The sequence below is a fragment of the Gorilla gorilla genome, chromosome 8, assembly GCF_029281585.2.
Source record: "Gorilla gorilla gorilla isolate KB3781 chromosome 8, NHGRI_mGorGor1-v2.1_pri, whole genome shotgun sequence".
NCBI classification, from domain to species: domain Eukaryota; kingdom Metazoa; phylum Chordata; class Mammalia; order Primates; family Hominidae; genus Gorilla; species Gorilla gorilla.
In genome coordinates, this window is record NC_073232.2 from 114,887,900 (window position 1) to 114,906,017 (window position 18,118).

General features: G+C 55.0%; 1 protein-coding gene across 6 annotated transcripts in view; it reads left to right on the plus strand.

Moving 5' to 3' along the window:
- SUFU (SUFU negative regulator of hedgehog signaling) overlaps positions 1-17,893 on the plus strand; it is a 131,322-nt gene extending 113,429 nt beyond the window's left edge. For 4 of the 6 annotated variants that reach the window (XM_055352843.1, XM_055352842.2, XM_063709770.1 and 1 more), the window contains exons 10-12: positions 1,741-1,879; positions 11,614-11,682; positions 14,505-17,893. In XM_055352843.1, coding sequence (XP_055208818.1) covers positions 1,741-1,879; positions 11,614-11,682; positions 14,505-14,594 — 298 coding nt within the window. In that variant the 3' untranslated portion in view covers positions 14,595-17,893. Of the gene's footprint in view, positions 1-1,740; positions 1,880-10,248; positions 10,375-11,613; positions 11,683-13,108; positions 13,235-14,504 lie in introns of all 6 variants that reach the window. The other 2 variants (XM_031015351.3, XM_055352846.2) reach the window with 2 other exon arrangements.
- The last annotated feature ends 225 nt before the right edge of the window (positions 17,894-18,118 follow it).

Below are 18,118 nucleotides of genomic sequence, written 5' to 3' on the forward strand. Positions count from 1 at the left end.
CGTCTCCCTGATGAGGGTGAGGTGCCTGTTGGCAGCCTATACACCTAAGCAGGCTGGGTCTCAGGGAGGGAGGAGAGCTACTCCACTTGGGGCCTGTTTAGGAGCCTGGGGACTGTGAACCAGCCAGTCGCCCCCATGTCACTGGGCCATGCGGTGTTCTCCTTGCCCAACCCTCTGGCTGGCCTAGGTGGTGAGAAGTCTGCCATGCTTCCTAGAGCGGGGCTCTCTTGTCTGCATCTCCTATCTAGCCCAGAGCAGCGACAGTCCCCAGTGCGCCCAGCACTGTGACCAGAGAGCCCCACTGGTCTCCAATTGCTTGTTTGACAGACCTTCCTCGTTCGCAAGTTCTGGAGTCAGAATCCACAGGGAGAAGTATTCCTCAGCCCTGCTCCCCTTAGGAAGGCTCTGTGACCCAGGGAGTCTCAGGTGCCCCCAGCCACTGACAAGCCCAGGGCAGGGATGGCAGGGTCCCCAGTAGCACTGGTTTGTCAGGGTGGGGTTGGGTGGGTTGGGCTCTATTTTCTCCTGCTTGCTGCTTTTCCCATGCAAAACGCTCAGTTCTAAAACCTAGTGGCCAGCCCAGCAAACTCCTTGAGGGACCAGGAAGCCCAGCTGTGTCCCTTCTGCTTCTGTCCACAGTGCCAAAAGCCCAGCCCTATGGCCAGAACTCAGCTCTGTGCTCAGGGCTGCTGCACGGCTGCATCTGCTACAGCTGGCTAACCCCACAGCCCAGGGGCTCCACCCACACTTTGAGCAGCAGAGTCACCAAGAGTAATTCTAAACTCACAGAACAGTGACAGGGAAGAAGAACTTGCACACTTGGGGACTCCCCACTGTCCCCAGCACCTGGGAGTGAGTTTGAAGGGTAACTAGCCTTGGCCAGCCACCCTGGGCAGCAGACAGAGAGCAAATGGCTAGAATGAACAGGACCTGGAGGGGCCCACTGCCACCCCACAGCCACATCCTCCCCAGCCACTTCTCTGGCCCAGGCCCAGGGCCTTTCAACTGGTGAAGGGTTAATTGGAGGCAGCCTGAGAAGGCAGAGGGCAGGTTCCACTTCCTTTGCTGATGAGTGGCTCTGCCCATTAGCTGCCCCTGCCTGCCCCTCCCCCAGGTGTATTTCCAGACTAGGGATTAACAGTAACTTCTGTGGCTCCCTGAGTGACCCCACTTGGCTTCAGCTTGCTTGCTTGCTTTTTTTTTAAAGATGTGCTGTGGCCTTTGGGCCAGCCACTTGAATGTTATGGGAAAGCCCAGGAGCAGGTGGAAGATTCTGCCCTGGACACTGAAGGGTCCCACTGCGGAGGCACTATCCCATCGTCCCAGGGAAACTTGTCTAGACGCTACTTCACCTCTGTCCCCTAAGGGGGGATGTGACCCCCCTCTTATCTCTGGGCGTGACCTTCAGCACATTGCTACCTTCCCTCTCTGCCCTCAATTTTCCTAAGGGAGGTGAGCTCCAGGATCTCTGCAGGGCTTTTGAACTCAGTGTTTTCTGCTAGCTTTGAGCACTTTGGAAGGATGATGTTAGAGAACTTGTGAGAGGAGCTTCTCTTTGAAGGTGTTGAAATGAGCATGTTTGGATACAGTCCCCTGTTGATGGGCAGGTGGGCAGCCAGGAGGGCATGTACCTGGCCCGCGGACCATAGTCCCCACTGTCCCAGAGCCTTGGCCAGGCCTGCTGTGCTTGGAACTGTTTCCAGACCCAGCTCCTCACTGTCTCCATGTTCCCATCTCCAGGGGCAGGCTCCTGCATGGACGGCACTTTACATATAAAAGTATCACAGGTGACATGGCCATCACGTTTGTCTCCACGGGAGTGGAAGGCGCCTTTGCCACCGAGGAGCATCCTTACGCGGCTCATGGACCCTGGTTACAAGTGAGAAGGCCCTTTTTCTTCTCCCTCCTTCCTTTCATAGACTTCCTTGCCCACCCCTCCTCTTCTCCCTTGGCAGCTCTTGATGGCACCCCTTCCTGGGGGGCTGGTCATGAACGCCTCATGGATTCAGGGCCTGGGGCCTGTGTGTAGATGTGGAGTGTGGATGCTGCTACCCACTCCAGCAGCTTAGGAGCACTTCCTGACCTTCTCCCCCTGTCACCTGAGACACAAGTGTTAACTCTCCAGGCCCTGGCTCTTGGTAATTCTGGTTCCCCGTGGAAATCCAGGTTGGAGGGATATAAGACTTTCTGCACCCTGGGTAAACCAAGGTACAAGAACTCAAGGATGAAGCAAGATGGGAGGATGTGTGGAGGCCACTCTCCAATGGCTACATGGAAATCCCACCAGAATTCAGACAGTGGCATGTGTGCCTGGACCAGGGCTGGGCAGGCCTCAGTGGGAAGAGCCTCCCCTTCTCAGCCTACCCCCATCTGACAGCCCTCCCGTTCCTCCTGAGTTTGTGTGACCAGAGACCTGCTGGCTTATCCGGAGCACTTTGTCCTTCCTTTGCTCTTCTGGCTGGAGCGAGCTTCAGAGCTGTTGCCAAGCAGGGTACCAGGGCCTCAGAGCCATAGGCCTCCTTCCAGTCCCCACCCCGTCCCGGGTCTCTAACAGGTGCTCAACCTACTCCACCACACTCCCGAGTGTCTTGGAGGGACAGCATCCTTTTTTGGCATTTGTTTGTTGGGGGTGGGGAGAGGATTGAACCCTTAACCTCACCTCGCTCGCAAGTATCAAGAAAGGGAACCTGACCCTAAACCTAAAGGTGGCCATACCTGGTTTGTGAACGTATTGGAGAGGCATGCAGCATTACAGTAGAGGGGAAGAGAATGATGCTGGGTTTGTGAGTTTCACCCAGTCTGGGGAGTCTGTGAAGCATATGTAGTCGATACAGACACACTTTTTGTCCCTGCATGTCTACAGAATTTCTCCTCCTTCAGGCCAGGCCCCTCTTCTCCCCCCACCACCAAAATACTAACCCTTAATTAAAACAAACAGCAAACAAAGGACACCAACCACACTCCCCAGACTAAGCCGAGATAGAAATGGAAGCTAGTGCTTTAGGGATATTGTGTTCCATAAATTATCTTGCCTTTTTCCACTGTTGTTATTATATCGTTTCATAACAAAATTACTTTGAACCATAAAGTTATAAATACATTTTAAAAGTCCCACTTGGTAACATTAGATTTCTGTCCATGTGGTGTTGGTAGTTACTGTAACAAAAGCTCTGAAGTGTAATATTTGAAATTAGCCCAGCACAAGTGGAAAGGGCCTCCCTCCATTCCCTACCCCCAGCCATGTCCCGGGCTGCTGCGTCTGCCCCTGTGGAGAACAGGGAGGGAGCAGGCCTATCTCCTGGGCGGAGCTGCTGAGGAGGCTGGAGGTAAGGACAAGCCCCTGAGAGTTCACAGGTCATCATTCCCAAGTGTCCTCAGGTAGCGTGTGTGTGTGTGTGTGTGTGTGTGTGTGTGTGTAATGTTCAAGCACGTTTTCCTGGGACAGTCGGGACTGGGGCCTCCCCAAACTGCAGAATACATTCTACCCAGTTATGTTTCACATCCTCGGCTCTGAACCTATCCTCGGAGCTCTGCCCTCCCCTCCTGGAACGTCTTTCTGCCCTGAGGAGAGGGTAGTCAGCATCTCCGATTTTCAGCAGCTCAAGAACCTTGGCCCCCACAGGACTTCGCAGATGTCACATTGCCCCTCAGTCCCCTGAATGCCCTTCGGACCCAACCCCAATTCCCCAAGCCCCTGACCCCCTAGCTGCCGGGGTTCCCACTCCCAGTGCCACAACCCCCTCACCTCCCTGGCAGCCCCTCAGAGAGCCTGAGGCCCAGCACCCGCTGGCTCCCCAGCACATGGTCCCCTCCCATGGGCTGTTGCCCAGGGAACCGGGGCGCGGTGGGAACGAGCTGCTGGCCTCGGCATGTTTCAATGAAGTTGCTGTGCTGGGAGCTACTCAATCAAAGGCCTGTGTTATGGGCTCATTAGTGTGGTCCACCACGGGGCCGGCTCACAGGAGAGCTCCTGGGAAGGCTGGCGGAGGCCCCACACCCCAAGCACCCACCCTTGATCACCGAGGGGTTTCTCAGGCCCTTTCCAAGGAGCCCTGGGAAACCCTCTGACCCTGCCCCCAGCCGGATTCTCAGCAGTGGAGCCAACACCCACACCAGCCCTCCTCCCCCTGCCAGGCAGTCAGCACTTTCTCCCTCTGACTGCCAGCCAGCCGCCCCTGTTAGGGTCTTGCCACTGTGGTCACAGGCAGCTCCCTTGCTTGTGGGAACCTGGGCTTGTAATTACTTGTGGGCCTCTAGATCTCCCTCTGGGGCTGGCTGTCTCCCTGGGAGTCTGCAGGACCTCCTAGAGGCCTGGGGTTAGACTTGCAGTCGCCAGTGAGGGCCACTCCACTGGGCCAAGGAGAGCCATAGGTCCCTCAGGAGGGGACCCCAGCACAAAGAGGCCCACCCTTGCTCCCTGCAGGCATCTCTTGCTCGCACCCCCAGGGTTCCGAGGTGTCTTCTTGGGCCTTGTGTGCCCAGGCCTATTGGAGGCAGAGGAGTAGGAAGGAGTGAAATCCAATAGACCCAGGACATGATGAGACCCAGTCTTCTGTTCTCTTAACTGCTGCCGTAACTCTCCCATTGGTCCCAGCTGAAATGGAGGGGCTGGGATGACTTTGTTACAGCAGCCTTGGAAGCCCTCACTCCCAGCCTTGGCACCTTGTTCTGGCCACCAGCCCAGCCCGGGCCTGTTATCTCTTGGGAGAAAGCGTGGCAGAGACATCCTGCAGGGGGAAGAGTGACAAGGAGAGGCCGAGAGGAAAAGGCAGAAGGTTTGGGAACCCGAGCCCCTTTCCGGAGCCTGTGGAATGGCCCCAGACAGGCCTCCACACCCACCTGCTCCACAGCCTTCCCCCATCAGTCCAGACCCAGGAGAGTCAGGGCCCCAGCATGTGGCAAAGCAGGGCGGTCTGCAGCACCAGGTGGAGCACAGTGGACACTCCCTGCTTTATGGAGGATCTGGGGGTGCAGGAAGCCAGCTCCAGTTCCACAGGCTTTCACTTTCTGGAGAACAGCACCTTGACTCCGTCTGCCCTGCCATTTGCTGTTTTCATCCTTGCTGAGACTGTGAAGCTTATCAGCCAATTCCGGGGCTATGCAGGAGGCTCTTCAGACCCTGGGAGGGGGCCTGCCAAGGTCTGCTCCTGCACCTCCTTCCCCCAGCATTCCTCATCCTGGTGGCTTTAACAAGCCTCTCTCCCTTGAGCCTGTCAACACTGGGCTGTTAGTCTTCTGAGCGGGAGCCTGGCCCAGAGCTGAGTTGTTCATCCATCCCCAGCCAGGGTTGATCTGAAGGGGGATAAGTCTCAGCCCCAGCGGTCACATAGGGGTCACATCACCAAATATGAGAATATTGTTTTAGGCCCCGCAATGCTTTCTCAGCTGTGTGGTGTCTGACAGCTCACCCAGGTTGCGCCCCTAGTCCCAGCCATTCTCTGCCAGTCCTGATGGGAAGCCCCAGGCGTGGGAGAAGACGCCCAGCAGCTGTTCCAAGTGGGCTCTGCTGCTCCAGGCCAGGCTTGGGAAGGTGCTGCCGAGCTCTCCTCTGGGCAAGCCCTGCCTTCTGCTACCCATTTGGATATTGTGTAGAAGATGACTTGGGAATCCCCAGCCCATGCCCTGGGCACCTCCTCTTTGGTGCCTCTACTGTTCCTCCTTCCACGGGTGAACCCAGGCATACTTATTCTCCCTGGAGACCTTTGCTTAGACTGCCCCTGAGACCTTGTTGTCCAGGGGGACACCCATTAAGGTTTAGAGCCCAGCAATGCGCCTGGGGAAGTACCCTCCCTTGTAGGGAAGGACTGTGATGCCGCACTGTGTCCCTGGCAGCCCACAGCAGGAGCAGGAGTCTGAGCCCGCTTCTGGCCACCAGAGCCAACTTTTCACCGCCCACTAAGAACAGGAAATGAGCGAGACCTGTGCCCCCACTGCAGCCCGCTACCTGCCGCACCACACGCCTCTGCCCCTGACCTGGGTTGGGGGTGTTCTACAGGCTGTTTTCTGGCTTTTGTCTGGCCTGTGGAGTGGGGGTGGGAGGGAAGGGACGCAGACAGGACTGCTTCCCCGTCCCTGCCTCCTCCACTGCCATCGTGGGTGCCAGAGCAGCTCCTTGGCAGGCTCTTCCACTGTAAACAACACATTTCCTTCCCTGAGAGGAGGAAAGGGAGGGAAAAGAAAGCCAAATTTGTTGGGAAGCAAGTACAACGTGTCAACATGAAGAACAAACAATGCCCTGGACAAAGTGTGGATTGTCATACCAAGGGGAAGGAGTGGGCATTGTCAGCCACTCTTTGCAGACTCAGAAATATCATTGACCACAGACATCTGAATCGGCGTCAGAGCTGCAGCAGCTGGGCCCCTGCCTGCAGCGCAGCCTGGCTTGCCCAGGGCAGGCACTGACACAAGATCACTTTTCGGGTTCCTTTCTGGAACTTGCTGGGGCCTGGGGAATTGGGAGGTTGTTGACAGGCCTCCCTCACCACCACCCAGCCAAGCTGGTTAAGGCAGCTGGTGTGAGCCCACTGGAGTAGCTGCTGGCCTAGATTCCAAGCCCCCCTCCCTGGCCAAAGGTGGGAACTGGGGGTAACCAAGATCCATTGCCCCCCTCGCAGCTCAGCCAGTTTGATGGTGGTGAAGCTACAGCCACCAACTCACCCCTGTTGGTTAAGCCTGTGCCCAAACCCCCTTTCCCTGTGGGCCTGAGTATTTCCCCAGCAGCCCCTCACCATGATCTCCTGGGGCACCACTTAAAAATACAAGTGCTGGCCAGGTGCGGTGGCTCACGCCTGTAATCAGTCGCAGCACTTTGGGAGGCTGAGGCGGGTGGATCATCTGAGGTCGGGAGTTCGAGACCAGCCTGACCAATGTGGAGAAACCCCATCTCTACTAAAAATACAAAATTGCCAGGCATGGTGGCTCACACCTGTAATCCTAGCACTTTGGGAGGCCGAGGCGGGCGGATCATGAGGTCAGGAGATTGAGACCATCCTGGCTAACACAGTAAAACCCCGTCTCTACTAAAAATACAAAAAATTAGCCGGGCATGGCAACAGGCGCCTCTAGTCCCAGCTTGTTTGTCTGCTGTTAAACAGCAGACAAAACTCCAGCCCCTGGCCGGGCCTAGTGGCTCACGCCTGTAATCCCAACACTTTGGGAGGCTGAGGCAGGAGAATGGCGTGAACCCAGGAGGCGGAGCTTGCAGTGAGCCGAGATCATGCTACTGCACTCCAGCCTGGGTGACAGAGTGAGACTCCGTCTCAGAAAAAAAAAAAAAAAAATTAGCTGGGCGTGGTGGCACATGCCTGTAATCCCAGCTACTCGAGAGACTGAGGCAGGAGAATCGCTTGAACCCAGGAGGCAGAGGTTGTGGTGAGCTGAGATCGTGCCATTGCACTCCAGCCTGGAAAACAAGAGCAAAACTTCGTCTCAAAAAAAAAAAAAAAAAAAAAAAAGCATGGGCCTTGGCCTTACCCCAGAGTATTCTGATTCAGGAAGTGTGAATGGGGCCTAGCATCTCCATATTTTCAGAAGCTTCCCAGGGGAGTGTGCTGCTCAGATTGGTTGAGGGTCTTCCTCTTTTACTAGAGGGTCTCCTCCCTCTGAGGGCTGTTTGTGTACAAACATAAGTGTTTTCTGCCTGGCTCTTGGTAAGTGCAAATATCAGTGAGTGCTGTTATCAATATTATTTCTACTGCTACTTTCTGGGCTAGAGAACTGTCAAGATGTATGTATTCACTAGGCTGGCCTGGGAATTTGCCCCACCGTCCCCACTTGGGAACCATCTCTGGGCATTGGTTTGCCTTCCTTTTCATTGGCCAGTCTGGTTGTTTAGCAGTGTCTGTGACTCTCAGGCTTCTAGCCCTCTTAAGTTGATCAGGTGGCCAGGAAATGTGTGGCTGGTGGAGGTTGGGACTGCTGATTTTCCAGGTCATTGGTAAAAACCAAAGCTACCTTCACTTCCCTCATCAGAAGACAGAGAAGTCATCCCCATCTATATAGGCTTCTACAGTTGGGGTGTCTTCCCCAGACAGGAAAAGAGCATCCTCTATCACCATGAGATCAGATAGCTGTTCCTCTAAAGTCCACAGCCTTGAGCCAGGCGTGGTGGCTCATGCCTGTGATCCCAGCACTTTGGGAGGCCAAGGCGGATGGCTCATTTGAGGTCAGGAGTTCAAGACCAGCCTGGCCAACATGGCAAAACCCCATCTCTACTAAAAATACAAAAATTAGCCGGACATGGTGATGGTCACCTGTAATCCCAGCTACTCGGGAGGCTGAGGCAGGAGAATCGCTTGAACCCAGGAGGCGGAGGTTGCAATGAGCCAAGATTGTACCACTGCACTCCAGCCTGGGCGATAGGGCAAGAGATTCCATCTAAAAAATAAAAAGAAAAGTCCAGAGCCTTGTCTCCTCTGGGTACCTACCCTTTAGCAAAGTGGGGATGATAGTCACCTCCCTGGCAGAACTGCCATAAGGATTCAATGAAATGACACTGATCAAGCTCTTAGCACAGCGCCTAGCACATGGTGGAGGTACTGCTTCTGCTATTGGCCATTTTTACTGTCATTTTTATCATCACCATTCCCATTATTATTCGTGATAGAGCCAAGCAGCTCTGTAGGGACCCAGTGAGCCTCAGGAGTGCCAAGCCCCAGAACTGCACAGGCTTTTCCCACAGTTGCATCACAAGGGCAAGTCTGTTACTCGGGAGAGCTCCCAGGAGCTGCCCCATCTTAGCTGTCTATCTCCAGTGTCCTGTTGATAAGATCTGTTAACATTCTCAGCTCCAGGTCTGAAATATACAAAGAACAGGGCCTGTTTGTTCAATCCAACCTTCTAAGGTTTAACTCCCAAAGGAAATTAAATTAGGTGCCTGGAGCTATGACAGTCTGTCGTGTTTCTTTGCAGAGAATGTCACCTTTAATATCATGTAGATCTCATGTATAATTTTTCCCCTTTAATTCTTTTGAAATAACGTGAAGTTTCCAGCGGGAACCAGCAAATCACCAAAAGCAAAAATGGAGGAGCAGCTAGGGTTTGTCCTCATTTTTGATCTGGCCATCCCCTCCCCCAACCGAGTCCAAAATAAGTCCACACACAGATGGTGCCGCACATGGTCGTTGCTCTACTAAAAGCCACCATAACTCACCCTCTCCTTAGCACCAGTTCCAGACCTTTGTCAGGGGAACCAGCTTAGAACTGAACTCAGTGTTGGTGGCATTACGTTTCCTTGAAGAATAACTCTGGCGTCTCACTGGGTGGCCACAGCCCCTGTGAACCCTCGCCCCTCTTCCTGTCCTCCCTCCACCCCATCTCACCCCCAGCACTTGTTATAGTCCCACATCTATTTACTGATCTGGCAGAAAGCCCCTCCCTCCAAGTTATTTGTGAGTTAGAAATTAGCCCAGCCCGGCCCAGACTGGAGCCATTGTAATATAATTGGGTTTTAGGTATGCTTGTGTTTGTGCTAGCATTTGCAGAGATGGCAACGAGCCCCGGAAATGCCAAAAATATGAATGTAACTTTTGTATTTCTTGAGCAGACTGGTGATAACTGGTGGGGAAACTGAACTTTTGGGGAGGACACCCCTGGGATAAGAGAGTAGGAGGAGCAAGGGCTTAGGCTGTGAGAGGGAGTACGTGTATGGCTGGAGTCTGTGGGCAGAGTCGGCCAGTCCCACTTTGGGGAATTAGGAAGAACTATAGGGGTGCACCTCCCCGAACTTTGCCAACTTTGCCTCTCCTGCTCTGTCTCTAAGCCTTGTCTCTGTCCTTGCTCGGGGCCCTAGCTCCTAGAACAGAGAGTTTGGTGAGGAGACGTGGACCAGTGGTCAGAGTTATTTTGTTCCTGCTATGGGCTTGGAGCCTGGGAAGGCTGGGTCTCTTGTCTCCCTGCCAGCCAAAAGAGGGTGCTTGTCCTGGTGGGAAATGGGCTGCCTTCATGCCTGTGTCCCTGGAAGGATGAATGGATGAGTCAGTGTCCTGGGGGTGAGAGTTCAGCATTCGGGAGCAGTACTCCAGGCACTAAATTAAGAGTCCAGACATGACCAGGATATGATCTTAGCCACTCACAAGCCGTGTGACACTGAGCAAATTACATAACCTGCCTGTGCCTGTTTCCTCCACTGTAAGGAGACAGGGAGATGAGCAGTTAGCATGCCCGGTATGATGGCGGCTTTTCTGCTCACTTGGGGGTAGTGTTCTTATTTCTCACTCCCTCCTCCACCCCGTCCACTTCTTGCTTTAGAGACCTCCGTCCTGTGAGCTCCCGAGCCGTCCTGTGTGCTCACCTTCCTGTGTGCACACCTTCCTTGTTATCTCACAGTGTGGAAACTTTTGTTCTTGGCAGCTGACAATTCCCAGGGGAAACCTGGTGGGTATTTTTTCAAGTTCTCAATTCTCCTCCTCACAGGGAGGGTTTCCCCTCAGAGGAGCCCCGCACCTGGATCTTCACCCCATTATCTTTCTTCCTTTGTGCCCTACCTGGGTGCTCAAGGTGTACGGGAGAAGACAGGTAGAGCTGTGGCCTGGGGGTACAGAAGGGTCTGCAGTGGAGGGAGGCTGGGAGGCCCTGGGGACAAGGACAGGGAGGGGGAGGGGTGAAGGAAGGGGTCACAGTTGGAAGAGGAAAGACACCCTCACCCAGGGCGTGGTGGGGTGCAGACCTGGGATCAGCTTGGCCTGGCTCTGCCTAGCAGCCTGACGAGAGGGGTGGGTGGGGAAAAATGGCCCAGCAGATTGAGGAAGGCCTGGTTTTAGAGGCCCTGAGAGCCCTTGGACGTTGGTATTGGCTGTGAAAACTTCTTTAGCGGATGAAGTTGGTGGTTGTGCCAGCCAAATAGTGGGGCCAGACTCAGCATCAAAGCGAGAGGCAATGAGGTGTCAGACTAGAACAGCAACGTGGAATGCTGGGAGGTGACCTAGAGAAGAGGAACCTCAAAGAAGGCTGGAGGAACTCAGTGGCTGATCGAGCACAGCAGGTCAGGGGCTTGGGAGCTTCCAGCCTGGGAGGATGTGGCTACTGTGAATGGGAATGGAAGTTGGGAGTCCCTTTGTCATCTGTAAAATGAGACGTTGGTCCACAATCTCCAGATTCTCCAGCTCAGACATTCTTGGATGTACCTTCCAGGGCACTTCCAGATTCCAGATAGGGCTTGTATTCCAAATCCAAACAGATTCCTTTTGTCCTTCTACGGTGAGGGGCAGAGGGGGACACTAGAGCCTGACTGGGCAGCAGCTTTAATTTAATTTTTTTTCCTTTTAATTTTTCTTTTCTGTTCCTTTTTCTTCCTGAGATTCCTTTTTACCAGCCCCACCAGTGTTCATCTCCCTTCTGGGAGCAGCATTCCCAGCTCTCCCAATGTCCTCCCTCCCCTCCCCATTGTCCCCTGACCCCTTTCCTTCTATGCCTCAGTCTGATATTGCAGGGAGGTGAGGGTGTGGGGGGAATGACAGCTGGGGACAGGCCTCAAACACTTGCCTGTGTCCCTTGAACAGATCACAGTGAGCTCATCTCTCCTCCATGGTCAGAAGAGAGGTATAACGCTTGGTGGCTGGCAAAAAGATCATACATTTAAAAAAAATAATAAAAGCCTGCCTTGTGCCTTCACAGATTCTGTTGACTGAAGAGTTTGTAGAGAAAATGTTGGAGGATTTGGAAGATTTGACTTCTCCAGAGGAAGTAAGCTTGTTTGACTTTCCCTGACAACAGGTCCCGTCTCTGGGACCATGTGTGTGCGTGCGTGTGCGCGTCTGTGCATGCATGTGTGCGTGTGTACCTGTGGTGCGTGTGTGCTTGCATGTATCTGTGTGGCTGCATCTGTGGGCTCCTCCCCAAGGTGCAGGGATAGGCTGGAGAGGAGACTGTAGATTTCTCTTCTGTTTCTATGCACCCTCACCATCCCCAGCCCTACCCCCAGCCCTTGTAAGGACACCCAGCAAATCGTCTGAATTGCCAGCTCCTGAGAGCCTCATTGAAGAGGAAGCCAGGGCCTTCAGGCTAGTACGAGTTCTCCCCAGCCCCTGCTGTTCCCTGGCAGGTTCTGAACAGAACGCCCATGTCTGTTGCCAGAGAACATTCCGCTGGGGAGTTCTGGTGGGCAGCAAGGGACTCCTGCCCTCGCCTCGGGCCACCCAGGAGCCACTCTCCCTTCTTCGTCCTCCAGCCATGAGCTGTGCCTCTTAGTCTCCCTCTTCCAGCCCTGGCTCAGAGCCGGAGGAGCTGGCAGGCCAGCTGTGGCTGTGCCTTCTCTAGCTGCTCCTCTGGGGTAGAGGAATGGAGTCCATAATCCCCTTTGTTTTTTCTCCCTTGTTCCCGGCATACTTATTTGCGAGGACTTACCTCATCCTGGAAAATCCCTTCCCCTCCCCCGCTCCTGCCCCCAGCACCCCAGTGGGATGGGAGCTTTCCTGGCCTCAGTGCCCCATGGGTTAGGGAACTCTAGCAGGCTGGCCGGGCCTCTGGAGAGCTCTCCTGGGCCCTGCCCTGCCTGTGGCAGAGGCAGACCCTTCCCTTGCCCTGTCTGCCGGGAAATGTGCTTGGGGAAGAACTCCTTCGCCTCCCAGGGGCCAGGCTTTCTACCAAGAGGGAGGCCAGGCGGGAGCTAGGTTCCAGCCAGGGCTGGAGCTTCCAGCTTCCAGGGCTCCCTGGGCTGCAACAGCCAGGACACAGGCCTCTGGTGTTCAGGAAGCTGAGGGGAGTGCACAGGGCGGGACCGTCCAGTCCAGGTCTCCAGCTGGGCAGGAACTCCCCAGAGCCAGGGTCACCCCAGTAGAGCAGGGTCTCCTCTGTCCTCTGGGATGCAGCTTGAGAAATTTGTTCATTTATATATTCCAAAGCCATCAAGCACCCAGTCCATGCCAGCCAATCAACCCCTACAAGTCACTGGTCCCTGAGTCCCAGCTCCCCATTCAGTCAGACCAGAGCCAGCTGCCCAGAAGCGCTTCCGGAGAGGCCTTGTCGCACTGGGATGGCGCTGTGCCAGGCTGCTGCTTTAAGCTTGGGGGTAGGAGGGGGACAGTCCAGGCAAGAGGGACAGAAGCCTGGGGGAGCAGAGGAAAGTAGGTCACTAAAAATGACTTTTTTCTTTTTTTCCTTTTCTGTCCAGAGGCTGTCCCTACACCCTGCCTCACTCGCCACTTTGGTCCTGGCAGAGACAGTCCCCCAGCAGAGGGAGCGAAGAGGGAGGCAGCCAGGAAGGGTCAGGCTCGTCTGCCTCCAGCCCCAGACCGAGGCAGGCTGAGAACACTGTTCTCTCCTTTCCACCCTGCCCTGACTTCCGGCCTAGCCAAGTTAGAAAAGACAGACCCTGGGCCGGGCGCAGTGACTCATGTCTGTAATCCCAGCACTTTGGGAGGCCGAGGCAGGTGGATCACCTGAGGTCGGGAATTCGAGACCAGCCTGACCAACATGGAGAAAACCCATCTCTACTAATAATACAATAATTAGCCGGGCTTGGTGGTGCATGCCTGTAATCTCAGCTACTCGGGAGGCTGAGGCACGAGAATCGCTTGAACCCGGGAAGCAAAAGTTGCAGTGAGCCGAGATCGCGCCATTGCACTCCAGCCTGGGCAACAAGAGCGAAACTCTGTCTCAAAAGAAAAAGAAAAGACAGACCCTGTGTCTAAGTTCCGGTATCAGTCCCAGGCAGTGAGCATTTATTGAGCTCCATCTGTGTGCCAGACTGCATGCAAAGTTCTACAGTAAAGAGGGAATAAGAGGCATCAGCCTCTTCCCCTTCCCCTACCAGAAACTCCCAGGTGAATGGGAGAAACAGAACTGTAGGCAAATCAGTGTATCCTGGGATGGGGTGGGAGACATTTGGCTCTCCTTGGCCACCACTGGGACCACTCTGAGGCTGGTAACCCTGGGAAGTGGTGCGAATGAATACAGGGAGCAGGGTGGGGATTGGCCCCTCTCAGGCCCAAGGGATCACCTCAAACCACACTTGTCCCACTCTTCTGCTCCCACCAAGGCCGCAAGTGTGGTTCTGACTTTGGGGCCGAACTGGGGCCTCCTTCCCTTTGGAGCCTTTGGCCAAGTATACAGAGGACAGGTTCCAGGGTTCTTCCTGCACTAGCTTCTGAAAGAGAGGCCATGGCAGTGACAGAGCTCAGGCCACTTCCCCACAGCCTCCAGACCCTCCCCCAGCCCCCATCCTCCAGCCCCAGGGCCTCAGGGAGCAGATTCTTTACATGCCTGTGGCCAGAGGCAGAACCAAGGAAGTGAGCAAGAGGGAGGTCAGCTTAGTGGAGAAAGGAGGAGAAAACGCCCTCCTCCAACCTGGCTCATTATTGGCAGGCCGTGGGGAAAGAAGGGGTCACCAACTCCAGCCGTTTGAGCCCAGCCTGCCACCTGGGTCTAGCATTTGAGAATGAAGCCACGCCTCCCGCGGCCTGTCCTATCCCTAGCTCCCGGGGGACAGGCCTGGGCAATCTCTGGAAAGAGCACGGTGTATTCTGCTAACCACTCACACTCCTGGTCTGTGCTTGCTCCCTCCACAGTTCAAACTTCCCAAAGAGTACAGCTGGCCTGAAAAGAAGCTGAAGGTCTCCATCCTGCCTGATGTGGTGTTCGACAGTCCGCTACACTAGCCTGGGCTGGGCCCTGCAGGGGCCAGCAGGGAGCCCAGCTGCTCCCCAGTGACTTCCAGTGTAACAGTTGTGTCAACGAGATCTCCACAAATAAAAGGACAAGTGTGAGGAAGACTGCGCAGCGCCACCCCGCAGCCCAGTGGGGTGCCATGCACAGGCCACAGGCCCCCGACCTCACCTCCAGCTCAGGGGCTGCACCCGGCCGCTGGCTAAGCCTTGTGACCCATCAGGCCAGTGAGTGGGCAAATGCGGACCCTCCCTGCCTGCAGCCTGCACAGATTCTGGTTTGAGGTTTGACTCTGGACCCTGGCTGTGCCCCTAGGTGGAGACAGCCCTCTTTCTCACCTACCCCCTGCCGCACAGCCCAGCAGGAGGGAGGCGGACAGCCAGGTGCAGAGCGAGTGGATGCACTTCCCAGCTCATCTCTGGAAGCCTTTGCTACTCAAGCTCCTCTGGCCGTGGAACAATTCCTCTGATCATGTTTGGTTTTCTTCTTCCTTATTTTATTTTGTAGAAACTGGGTGGTATTTTATTGCTCTGCAAAGATGTCCAGAAGCCATGTATATAATGTTTTTTAAACAGAACTTCATTCCCCGTTGAACTTTCGCATTCTCTGACAGAGGCCTAGGGCTGTATCTCTCCCTGGGCTGCCACCAGAGAAGGTGCTTGGTGTTCGCCTGCCAGCCCAGAGCCCTGGAGGAGCCGGCTGCACAGAGAGGCTTTTCTTCCCAGCTGGGCCTGGTGGAGCCCGGGGCAGGGGGAGAGTAGAGACACTCCCTTGTGCAGCTTTGAGCCTAGTTTAGCTGGGGCCAGGGAGGGGTGCTACTGTTTTCCAAGTGAATGGGTCTCAAAGACTTGGTGACCCCAGCCTCATCTTCTAGGCCTTTTCCACCCAACCAGGCCTACCTGGGAGAGGGTGAGGTTCAGCACATCACACACCATCCCCACTGTCATTCAGGGCCTGGGTCTCCAGCTCTGTAACCAGTCCTGTCCCATTTCCTCAGTCCCTGGGCCTCCCAGCCTTCAGGCTATAGGGCTGCCTTACTAAAACTGAAAAATCCACCTCTTAACATCTCTTTCACTTTGGTTTTGCTAACACTGCTCTCTGCTGCCCTCCCATCCTCCCTGTATCCATTCATGCCCTATCTTTCATTCTCCACTCCTAATCCCTCTCCTTTCTGGCATTCTGGCCTCTCGTGGTCCTCAGCCCCTCACCCCCAGTACTGCAGATCTCACAGTTTGCCTTCCAGAAGCCAGCCTATCTCTAGCCCATGGTTTTGGAGTTCCTCTCGGGTTATCTCCCACTCCTGACCTGGAACCAGCAAGCCCCTTTCCTGCCTTCTTACCCCCAACTCTAGGGACGGGACTGTTATAATACTTCAAGATCACTCTTTACACCGCTTCAAAGCAAAGTCATGACAATGCAGGGCTCCTCATTGCTCCCATCTGCCTCTGCTGCACACATAGGCACCAGCAGGGATGCCACAGGAGTGCCCACAGGGTGCAGGACTCCACTGATGAGAGATCCAGCCAAAGAGCTGACCCCAGGGGTATGAGGGCACCAGCTGGGTTCTCCAGGGAGCAGGAGTTGGACCTCCATGGAGCCACTAGGCCTGGCCTCCTCTACACATCCCCAGGGCTATCTGGTTAATTCCATCAAGCTCAGAGTTACAAGGCATATCAGCCTGGAGTATTTGGGAGAGACTGGCTGCAGGTCCCCGCCTGCCAAGATGCAAGCCACTCGGGACCTGATGTCGGCAGCTGTGCCTCTACTGCCCTGAGGACTTACCAGAGGGAGCCCTACTGGCCTTCCCCCACCACAGCAGCCCTGCCTGTGAAGCTCTTGTTTCTGACATTTCACAGGCAGAGAGGTGCCATCAGTTCGCCTCCATTCCTTGCCACCATGACCAGCCTCTCCCTGAACTCTCTCTTGCTCGGGACCTGCCTGAGGGCTCCCTGCTGCAGTTTGCTGTACTTCCATGTGCTGGGTGCCTCCATCGTTGGTTGGGTGGGGATGGGGCATTTTCTGAGCTAAGCTTTGTCATTAGTTTGTGAAGCACCTGGTCAGCAACCTGCCCCAGACCTGGAGGGTCTTTGTGGACTGAAGGTAGACACCAGCCAGCATGCTGGCCCTGTTCTGGGGGAGCAGGGTAAGGCAGGAGGAAGTGGGTGAGCTCCGAGATGATGAGCACGTGAAGCCTGTGGCCCCTTCGTACCCACAATATGTCAGGAGCCTCATGCTCACCCAAGATCCTGCAGGGGCCAGGCTCCATCTCACTGGCTCTGAGGGCAGGACAGGGTATCACACATTTCTGACCAGGCCTCCTTTCCTATGGGCATTGGTGCCTCCCAGAGGTTTCTTGGGCTGCTGGCTGGTGAGAGAGGACCCTTAAAGAAGATCAAGCCAAGCTGACCTTGGACCCTGTCCAGCACAGCTTCTGGCACAGGATGCTTGGTGAATGTACCCTTTCTTTCCCTCCCTGCAGCTCTGTGGGAGCCCCTGACCTTGTAGTGGGTGGAGGAGGTAAGGGGCCTCCCTCCCTAAATCTGCCTCTTCTGCAAGCTACTTGGAGACTTGCCTAGTCCTACCCACCCCTCCAGGTCCCTGGTGCTAGAGCTTCTGAGAAGGGCCTTTCCCTTTGCTCTTTGCCTGCTATATAAGGCAGGCTCCTGTGGCTCCGCTGGCTCAGTGTGGGCTGCAGGAGGACTGCAGACTCAGCTGCAATTCTGAGGGGGCTTTGGGAGGCTTGTGCGAGGTCTCAGGCCTGTCTGGGGAGCTGGTGCCTCTTCCTGCCCGTATCTTTCTCTTCCAAGGGCAGTGCTCCAAGGCAGGGACTGGAGAAGCTGAGGGGAGAGTCTAAAAGGGCTAGAGCATTTTTAAAAATAGACACAGGGTCTTGGGACTGGGGTTTCGGATTGAGTTGCAAGCAGGGAGAAAACCTGAAGGTCGGTGCCCCTATGGGGCTGACCAGTAGAGAATTTCCTTTACTGTATTTTTGTATCTGGTCTTCCCTCTCTGGCTTCTAGGACGTCCATGCCAGGTGAGGTGCCTGGGTCCCTGTTACAAGTCAGGAGCCCTGTAGGGAGACCCCTTCTTTTGTACAAGTACCTGAATGCTGCGACAAGCAGATTTTTGTAAAATTTTATATTAGTTTTTAATGTCAGTGGCGACTCCGTTCCTGGGGCTGCAGCCAGCCTGGGACTTTTGTAAGAATTTTTGGGTGACTCACTTAGATGTCGTTTCCTTCTTGCCCCCTCTTCCTCTCTGTAATCTAAGTGCATTAAACATCTTTCCAGAAGTGCCTGGGTTGTGTGCTCATTTCTGGCTGCCTGAAGTAGTGGAGCTGGAAGCCCAGGGCCCTGGCAGAGGGAGTGGGTTGTTCTTAGCCACTTAGAAGCCAGGATGGAGGGAGGCCCCCAGGATTGTTGTCGAGAGTGGAGGAGGTGCCAGAGAGTGGGATCACACAGCTGGTGGCTCTTCAGTCATGAAGAAATGACCTTGCAAGGACAGGCTCTCCCTCACT